We start from the raw sequence: 9,815 nt of genomic DNA, 5'->3' as shown, positions 1-9,815 counted from the left end.
GCCGAGCCTTCCACCCTTTACCAAGTGTATAGATGCATTAATTAAAATAAGAGATATTGTGATATCCCAACATATTCATGTTCCAAACATGGAACAAACTCGAGCTTCACCTGCAACTAACAACGCTATAAGAGGCGCTGAGCAAAGCTGTAACATAGCCAAACAACAGTTTGCTAGGACAAGGTGGGTTAGAGGGTTGACATGGCAATATGGGAGGCATGATATAGCAAGTGGTAGGTATCGCGGCATAGCAAAAGAGCAAGCAACTAGCAAGCAAAGATAGAAGTGATTTCGAGGGTATGGTCATCTTGCCTGAAATCCCGCAAGGAAGAAGAACGGGTCCATGACGAAGACAAACGGACGTAGTCGAACAGATCCTCACAAACACAACGTTATCGGAACTAACCCGAAGGAGCAACACCAGAAAGAAGCAAACAACATAGTAAACAACCATCACATAAACATGACATGATGCATGACCGGTTTAATGAAGCATGGCATGACAAACTGCAACAAACAACACTACAAATTAAGTGGAGCTCAATATGCCACAGAGTTGCATATTGAAGAAAACACCACATGACTTATTTAGTTCTCTCTCATTTAGGTACTCAACAATATTAAATGTTGGTTAGCATGGCAAGAGGTGAAGCATAATAAAAGTATACTATCTAAACAATTTAAATGGGGCCGGATATAACAAGCAACAGATCCGGTAATCCCCATATGCATTAGCAATTTAATGCAACAACAATTTTAACCATTTAAATGTTATTAACATGATGCGGATGACATGTGCAAGTTTTATGAATTTTTTTATTAAAAGTTGACATGAGCATATTATGAAGCATTTGTCATCATGGCGGAAACGAAAAGGGGTGCCACGACGACGATAACGAAACGGTGCCACGACAATGTTTCGGTTCCGATAAATCATTGAGACGTCGGTGCAAAAGAAAGGATGGCGGGAACGTGTGGAACATGCAAGAGATCGTGGGGTGCTCCCGGTAATCGGGTTCCCACGGTTCGACGAAGGTGCCAAGGCAAAAGAGGGACAACCTGCACCGACAATTCGAGCACGGAGCAAGCACGAGCATCTCATACATCACACATGCATTCATTCACGGGCGGTCATCTCGGAGTTATACCTTCAAAGCGTGCAATCATGATGGTTCGGGTCGTCGAGGGAAGTAGAGGAAGTAGTGGTACTATCGGTCCTCGGCGGTAATGAAAGTAGCGGTTCTCGCGGGTCGTAGAGGTACTTGGGCGATTTCAGAGACGGCGGAAGACGAACTTGGCGGTCCTCGTAGAACTAGTACTTGGCGTTAGTGATACACGTTTTGAAAGCGGTTCACGACGATGGTAGTCGAAACTTGGCGAACCGAAGGGGTACTTGGCGAACAACGGTCGTCGTACACGATTCGTAGACGTTCGGGTCTTCCGTAGGGGTACTCGTTACATCTCCAGGTGTAGTGGTACTTGTCATAACCCGAGACGGTCTTGGCGATACAGCGACTGTAGAGGTACTTGGTGATGTTTCCCTGAAGCAACAAACGAAGCACCCGCAAATAAAACAACCAGTACCCCGGTGCTCTGTATGAGGGTCGATGCAATTGTGGCCGAACAGAAAAGGAAAAACAAGGCGTCTTGGAGAAGCATGGAGGCGGCGCCAGGGGCTTGCAGTGAGGCCAGTAGGCGCGGGAAACAATGGGTCGGCGAGGAACTCGGCGACGGGGACTGCCAGAACTGCTGCTGGTGGCGCTCGACGTCCTTGGTGAAGCGGCGGCCGAGGAGGTCCTGTGCTCCGACGAGGTCGACGGGGAACGGCGGGGACTTGCGGGCGCGGAGGCAAAGGAGCTCGAGGGGAGGCTTGGGCATGAAGGAGCAGGGCGCGGGGACGCGGCGAGCTCCGGGTGCTCGAGGAACTTGGCGACGCGGACTTGGGGGCGCCGGCGATGCTTGGCGCGATGCAGGGCTCTGGCGGCGCGGTCAATGAGCAGGAGAGGCGGCGTTGAGGACGACGGGTCCGGGCAGCGAGGAGGCGCGGCCATGGAGACTGGGCGCGTCGCGCGGCGCTCCGGGCTGGCAGGGCCGCGGCGGCGCTGTGGCGCTCTGCAGATGGAGGAGGCGCGGGAGAAGGAAAAGGATCGAGAGGAGGGAGGAGCGATGTGAGGTCTTTCCTCTCTCTGGCGATGCGTGTTGCGTGTGGCAGCGCAGGAGGGAGAGATCGATGGGCGATGAAGGGAACGAGCAGGGGAGGATAGGGTTACAGCGGGGGCGTGGCTGGGCCTTGGGCCACTGGTGGGACGGGGCTGCTGGAGGCCCAAGTGGCCGGCTGGGCTAGGCTTCTCTCTTCCCTCTTAATTCTTCTTCAACAGAAACAATAGAGAGAAGGGGGAAAAGGAAGAGGGGTTTAGGGAACGAATTTTTGAGCATGCGGGTAAATTTCCCGAACTCACAAATATGTGCTTGTTCCGAGAAAATAGAAAAGGCCATGATTGAGAGATCTAAATTCAAATCCATTTAAATTTCATTCAAATGGTTTGAATAAGTTCAAGGTAATGAAGAGTCCAAAAAATATTTGGATTTTTGATGGAGCTCCGGAAAATGATGAAAGAATAAATGGCAAGGTTTGAGGTCAAACTCGAAGAGGAATAGACATGGGAATTATTTTGCATGTGTCTTATGATGATTCCAAATTAATGGAATATTTATAATAGCTCCCTAAATATTAGGAGGATAATGTTATAAAGAGAAGTCACTCTTCCCTCGATTTAAATGGATCGAAGATCCACACAATTTATTTAGTTGAGATGCAACAGATTTATGACATGATGGCATGATGACATGATGTAATGCAAAAATAAAAGGAGCAAGCAAAAATGAAACATACGGAGAAACCCGGAACCTATGGAAGTCTTCTCGAGCATCGGTCTTGGGGCATCACAAGTGCCTTCTCTATGGCCCTTGGATTGAAGTTTAGCAATTTGTCCTAATGGCTAGACTCAAGATGGTTTTGTAGAATCCTATATCCAAAGAATTAAGCTCATTGCATTATCTTTACTTTGGAATTGCAAATTACCAACTTTACGTTGGAGTCATGTAGTTTTACACGCTCATGACAAAACTGCATAATATTATTCCCCTCTGTCTTTGATACATGGAAATCTACCAAGTATTTCCTATCTGCGGTAATTCGGTTACACACCGATATCACCACCTCGACATACATCATTGGCCTCTCAACATATAGTTGGGATCTATGTGAGGAATAACTGTATTACCGTCAATACCTCAAGCCCCTCACATGGGAGTTATTCAAGGCCAGTATGTTGATTCAGTGAGGAATATTTCCAGGCATTAGGGGAAGAATTCAGGTACCATAAAAGAATGCCAGGAAATTAGTGCAATGTTCAACACATTTCTGCCTCATATCCATGTACTCAAAGAGCTGAACCATGTGTTTAGAAGATTTGCAACATATTGCAAATAACCTGCCAGATTCATTTACTAACTATAAAGGTGTCACACAATCCTACAATCCTGCAAAAGTACGCCTGAAAGACTGGAGGTACCAACAAAATCCACTCCACTCTCCGTTCAAAGCAACAGGGGGATGTATGGCAGAAGTACATCAGGATTCAGCTTCTCGCAAGCAAGGATATCAAGGCCCGTGAATCAGTAAATGCAAGTGAACTTCACGTTGGTAGACACCTAATGGGTAGTATACACCCAGTGGACGGAAAACCTCCACCAAACCAGGTCATAGTGCACACAATGACCGGGACATCGGAATACCCAACTCAATCGCATTGGGAAATCGCGAGCAGTCACTATGGGTAACGATATTTCCATCAACTATATATTGATATATAGATTCTGGAGAAACATATAACCGGAAGTCTACAATTGTCGACATACATTTATCAACTAGATTGAAAAACCCTTTCAAGTGATTCAGATCCAAAGACCATGGCCATGGCAAAGTGTGAACAACCTCGGACTGAACTCAAGCAAAGGGTATAATCTAGATAGAAATGATCTTGCTCAATAATGGGAAGGTATTCATAAGCAATACCTTCACCAGTTTTCTTCTGAAAACAGAATTGAGAACAACGAGGTGGTGAAACAAAGAGCAAGTATTGTAGCACAAGGGTTCACGCAGATACCCAACTATTCTCCAGAGGTGGAATCTTACTCCGATAACTTATATCATTGGCAGTACAAAATCATCTATCTCTGCAGTTGATAGATGTAGTCATTACATATCCATGTGGATCACTAGATTCAGACATATATGATTGATTCCTGATGAAACCTCAATTCTGAATCGAAATACAAAATGCAACATACATTGTGTAAAACTAGTAAGTCACCATACAACTTATTGTGGTCGGTACATATGGTACAACCGACGTAGTGAGTTCCTTATACAAAAGGATTACTCCTGCAAAGATGATTATCCATGTTTGTATGTCTGCAATGACGACACATGTAATCATCTAATGACGGAGTTTAAATGAAGGATTTGGGTAAACCAAAACACCACTCGTTACTACAACTTGAGAACCTTCATTCATACATTATGATATACTATGTTGTCTATATCCAAAATATATTGGAGAAATTCATTGTGGACAAATATTATCCATCCATAACTCTCATGGTAGTTCATTCTCTAGACGTAGAGAAAGACCTATTTAGACAAAGAGATGATGGAAATAAGATATTGGGACTCAACGTTCCATATGCCATTGGATCGACCAAACACAATTGGTTGGTACTCAAGAATATCTTTCGATATCTCCAAGGCATGAAACATCTTGTCCTGGTTTTTTCAGTTTTGGAGAAATCTGAACACCAATATCATTGGATACATCGATCAGATCACCACTATGTCAGATCATAGACAAATTTAGTGTTCCTACTAGGTGTGGTAGCCTTTTCATGAAGAGTCTTCAAAACAGACCTCATGGCTACATTCACCAACCATTATCTCAACGATAATGTTTCTTGTGTTGCCCAGATGCGAACAGGTTACATAATAAGCAATATCACTATATTGCATATCTTGCAAGTCATATCATGCGACTGATTTGTTCAGCGGGTCTCTACCAACTTCTATGTTTTGGTATGTGACGACTTCGAATTTTGCAAGAATCAAGGGGAGTATCTTCCTGAATTGTTCCTGTTTAATGCACCATATTATACTCTTTTTTTCCTTCATGAGTTTACTTTACAGGTTCTCATAAAGGTTTTTAATGAGGTAATATCAACATGAGATCATGTGTCATACTTTCTGTTTTCCCCACCGGGGTTTTTGGGAAAGTATATATGACATATTTATTGTCCTCTAAACTCTATGAGTTTTCTCGTATTGAGTTAAAAGAGACAATGACCACTATATGTTGTACCATTTTCTCCTTATTTTCCCACTGGATTTGAAGGAGTTTTAGCAACATATCAAACACCTATCTTCTCATATTTTTCCCACAGGGTTTTTGGAGAAGCTTTTTCAAGATGATGATACTTACACTAACAAGAATGGATTAGGGAGAGTGTTAGGATTTAATTAATTCTATTAATCCCTGCTTTTCCTAATCGAGATGGTTGTCTCGTGTCCCTTCGGACGCACCCTTTCGGAGGCTATATATATGTGTAATCCCATCATCAATGAGAACAACGATTCACTTTTACTTTTCTGTCTCCCTCTCTCTCGTTTCTTTTCAAAAATTCCGTAAGTTCGATTCCGGGCGGGGATTGTTTTTCTAGTTACATTAATGCTAACCTAAATATGGTGCCACGTCAGCACATTATACGTATGCAGATTGGATTAGCACCTATTTGTATGCTGGTCCCAAGTTCGGAACCAGTATATATATTTCAAGTTTAACCACTAAATTGAACATTGATGGCAGATTTAAGCACCATTAGTGATATTACTCCTACCTCAATATACGCGCTTGATTACGACTACTCAGCAATCCGTGAAACGACCCACATTTACTGCTGCAGGCTTCCTTAATCCTTATCAACTGCGACAGCCTCCCTCACCACCTCACTGCCTCCCAACTCCTCGCCTCACTGCCGAGTTTCCCAGTCGAAGATGTCCAACGCCCACGGCGGAGCCATGGACGCCCGCAGCGGCTACTGCGCAACGACCAAGTCATTCCGCAGCCTCCGCCCGCCGCTGCCGCTGCCGCCGGCGGACGCCCCGCTCACATTCCCGTCCTTCGCGCTGTCGCTGCTGCCGTCCCCTCTCCCTGCCCACCCCGCGCTCCTCGACGCCGCCACCGGCGAGGCCGTCTCCTACCCGGCCTTCCTGTCCCAGGTGCGCGCGCTCGCGGCCGCCCTGCGCTCGCGCGCGCTCCCGCTCCCGCTCGGCCACGGCGACGTCGCCTTCGTCCTCGCCCCCTCGCGCCTCGACGTGCCCGTGCTCTACCTCGCGCTCCTCGCCGTCGGCGTCGCCGTGTCCCCGGCCAACCCGGCCCTCACCGCCGGCGAGCTGTCCCGCCTCGTCTCCCTGTCCGGCGCGTCCGTCGCCTTCGCGGTCTCCTCCACCGCCGCCAAGCTCCCCGCCGGCCTCCCCACCGTCCTCCTCGACTCCCCGTGCTTCCGCTCCCTCTTGCGCCACAACGAGGACCGAGGGGAGAACGAGTCGGCGCCCCCGCTCGACGCCGGCGCGGTGCACCAGTCCGCGACAGCGGCCATCCAGTACTCCTCCGGCACGTCGGGGCGGGTGAAGGCGGTGGCGCTGTCGCACCGGAGCCTCATAGCGATGGCGGCGGGGCTGCACGCCCAGCACGTGAGGTCGAGGAAGGGCGTCGAGAGGAATCTGATGAGCGCTCCCATGTTCCACTCCATGGGCTTCTCGTCCGTGCTGAACGGGCTGGCGCAGGGGCGGACGATGGTTGTGATGACGGACGCGGCCGCGCGGGCAGGACTGAGGGGGATGCTGGAGGCGGCGGAGCGGTGGGAGGTCACGGAGATAACGGCGGCGCCTCCCATGGTGCTGGCGATGACCAGAGACAGGTACCGGCTGAAGAGCCTGGTGCGGGTGGTCTGCGGCGGAGCCCCTCTGCCGACGCCGGTGGCGGAGCAGTTCCGTCGGCGCTTCCCTCACGTGGATCTACGCACGGTTAGTGTTTCCACGTCTATACCTCGTTTTGCTTTATTTTTCCTACTGAATAACGTACGTATTATTTGCCCTCGCCCTCGCCTAAAAACATACGTAAAAAGCGTATGGCAAATGGGACCCACAGACGCATTATAACGAATAGAATAACCAACTACAGTAGTACCGTAGTAACAAAAGCAGGTATGGTAGTGCGCTTTGAAGAAAGTCACAGATCGTGTTAAACTGGATCCTAAGGAATCACTTTTTGATGAGTGTTGGTGAAGATAATATTATTATCTTTTAGAAAAGGATCACTGGGTAGTGGGCACCCAATTTCGCTGAATGAAATTGACAACACCAGTGAAAACGATATAAGTACCACCCAGTTTGCTCAAAGAGTGGTGTGCTCTGTATTAATATGTGAGAAATTGGATTTAAGGAAAAGGTGAGGAGCCAAAGGGAACCAAAATGATGTGTCGGGTCTGGGAGAAATCTTCATAAGGGCTAATTCGGAAGGACACATCCTTGGAAAAAATAAAATCAAAAGGACACTGCGTCAAACTGTCGAGCAAATGCACCTTAAGCGAGCGAGGTAAGAACTTTCTGGCAGGTTATACCCGTTTTCTTCTTCTTTCTACCGGGGTTTTTTGTTTTTGTATTTTTTTCATAATTTCATAAAACAATTTATATTTATATTTTTTAAAATGTTCACAATTTCATAAATTGTCCAAAATTATCAAAAAAGTTCAAATTTTAAAAAATGATTTAAAAAATTGTTCGCATTTTAAAATTTATGATTTTTTTAATGTTCACTATCTTAAAAAATGTTCAGAGTTTCAGAAAAATGTTCCCCAAAAGGTCAGAAAATTTTAAAAAGTTCAATTTTTCAAAAAAAATCTTCACGTTTTTCCAAAAAATGTTTGTGTTTAAAATATATTATCAAATTTAAAAATGTTTGATACAGTATCCGTTTTGCTATAATAGCCCGCTAGATCCCGATTCGCTATAGTTCGTGCAATGGGTCGGTGCACCAGGACGCCCTGTCTTGCAACCCTCCTATTTGACGCAATCAAAATAACGACTGTAATTTGCAGCCATAGGATCTTCTCACCGTGTCAAATTTGTGCAAGTCTAGGAAATTTTTCAGTACAATTTCTAAAATCTTGTGGCTTAAATGTGCTTCAGGGTTATGGCTCAACAGAGGCTGGGGCAGTATCCTTGATGGTCGACCGGGACGAGTGCTCCCACCTAGGCTCCGCTGGCCGCATCAACCACAACGTCGAGGCGAAGATCGTCGACATCGTCACCGGCGAGCCCTTGTCCGTCGGGCAGAAAGGGGAGCTGTGTTTGAGAAGTCCTTCCACCATGACAGGTGAAGCCACGAGCATCATCCTGCAATGCACATTGTCCTCAGTGCGCGCAGATTGTTGTGACGCTGCGCTGAGATTACTTACGGTTTTTGTGCATGTCAGGCTATGTAGGCGACGACGAGGCGAACGCGGCCGCTTTCGATTCGGAAGGCTGGCTGAAGACCGGCGACCTTTGCTACATTGATGAGGATGGGTTTCTGTTCGTCGTGGATAGGCTCAAGGAGCTCATCAAGTACAAGGCCTATCAGGTCTGGTCTGCTCTTATCAGCTCCTGAACCATGTGTTATTATTGTCATATACTTCTAGCAAGTTAGCCTGATTTGCATGATTGATGCTTATAGCTGAATAAACTGAATACTGCAGGTCGCGCCTGTAGAGCTGGAGCTTATCCTTCAGTCGTTGCCAGAAATTGTTGATGCTGCAGTTATGCCGTAAGTCCGATGAATGATCGTCACAGCTTACCGCATTCTGAATTTTACAATGGAACATGGCAGCTTACAAACTGAATGTACGGCGCCACATGCTCCGGCAGTATTGACGGTTCCAGTGAATTTGCAGATATCCTCACGAAGAGGCGGGAGAGATACCCATGGCGCTCGTGGTGAGGCAACCCGGGAGCAAGATCACTGAGACACAAGTCATGGAGCATGTGGCGAAGCAGGTGGCGCCGTACAAGAAGGTCCGCAAGGTGCTCTTCATCGACTCCATACCCAGATCGCCGGCCGGGAAGATCTTGAGGAGGCAGCTGTCGAGCCATCTGTCCAGAATGTGATCAAGCTTGTGAGACCATCTGTGAGATCCTCGTCCGTATTCGTTGCAATGGGCAAAAAGAAGACTTATAATATCGACAGCAACTATGGTGTGGACTGTGGAGTGCTCAATGTTAATGTTCAAACCTTGTTGTGCCCTCTTGGAACATGTCGCCGAAGCATTTTATTTTTCTTCCGCCAGTCACTTGTCAATTCTCATACCTAAAGAATATATCATACGTTTGATGGGTGCCTAAAGTGCCCTGCCAAAATTTTGACAGCCGTATTTTGGTCCTTGCATTGGTTGCTAGTAAAAATTCTGGTTGCCTACGCGAAGTTTGTCGGCGTTGTTGCGTGTCTGCCGGGGAAGGTGGCACCGAGGATCTGTTGACTTGCGTTGTTGTTGTTGTTGACATGGATTTTGACCGAGATAAATAAATGTATAAAATATAAATTCAAAACAGCAAAAATAAAGTGTTCGATAATGAAAAGAGTTAATTTAAAGAAATCAATCAACAACTCAATCAACCAAGACATCGGCGACTGGCAGCTCCAACTTTGTTGATGTACATTGCAAGA

The 9,815-nt window shown here is 46.6% G+C and overlaps 1 protein-coding gene across 2 annotated transcripts; it reads left to right on the top strand.

The window, feature by feature from the left end:
- Positions 1 to 5,960: 5,960 nt before the first annotated feature.
- LOC125553526 (4-coumarate--CoA ligase-like 7) lies at positions 5,961 to 9,566 on the top strand. 2 transcript variants are annotated; one of them, XM_048717294.2, is made up of 5 exons: positions 5,978 to 7,138; positions 8,303 to 8,489; positions 8,590 to 8,735; positions 8,851 to 8,918; positions 9,046 to 9,437. In XM_048717294.2, the coding sequence occupies exons 1-5, from the start codon at positions 6,107 to 6,109 to the stop codon at positions 9,257 to 9,259; spliced, it is 1,647 nt and encodes a 548-aa protein (XP_048573251.1). In that variant the 5' UTR covers positions 5,978 to 6,106; the 3' UTR covers positions 9,260 to 9,437. The 2 variants fall into 2 exon arrangements, with proteins under 2 accessions (XP_087373885.1, XP_048573251.1); XM_087517759.1 differs by lacking the exons at positions 8,590 to 8,735; positions 8,851 to 8,918 and having other exon boundaries at positions 5,961 to 7,138; positions 8,303 to 8,471; positions 9,134 to 9,566.
- The last annotated feature ends 249 nt before the right edge of the window (positions 9,567 to 9,815 follow it).

Source organism: Triticum urartu, chromosome 4A, assembly GCF_056163025.1.
Source record: "Triticum urartu cultivar PI428250 chromosome 4A, HENAU_Tu73, whole genome shotgun sequence".
In the NCBI taxonomy this organism is placed as follows: domain Eukaryota; kingdom Viridiplantae; phylum Streptophyta; class Magnoliopsida; order Poales; family Poaceae; genus Triticum; species Triticum urartu.
The sequence above is the reverse complement of the archived record's forward strand: the minus strand, read 5'-3'. Positions and strand labels throughout refer to the sequence as shown.

Excerpts from the sequence above, each read along its gene's own strand:
- LOC125553526 (XM_048717294.2), top strand. The coding sequence starts at position 6,107 with ATGTCCAACGCCCACGGCGGAGCCATGGACGCCCGCAGCGGCTACTGC. Across the intron at positions 8,736-8,850 it reads TCAAGTACAAGGCCTATCAG|GTCGCGCCTGTAGAGCTGGA; the intron begins GTCTGGTCTGCT and ends TGAATACTGCAG. Across the intron at positions 8,919-9,045 it reads GTTGATGCTGCAGTTATGCC|ATATCCTCACGAAGAGGCGG; the intron begins GTAAGTCCGATG and ends GTGAATTTGCAG.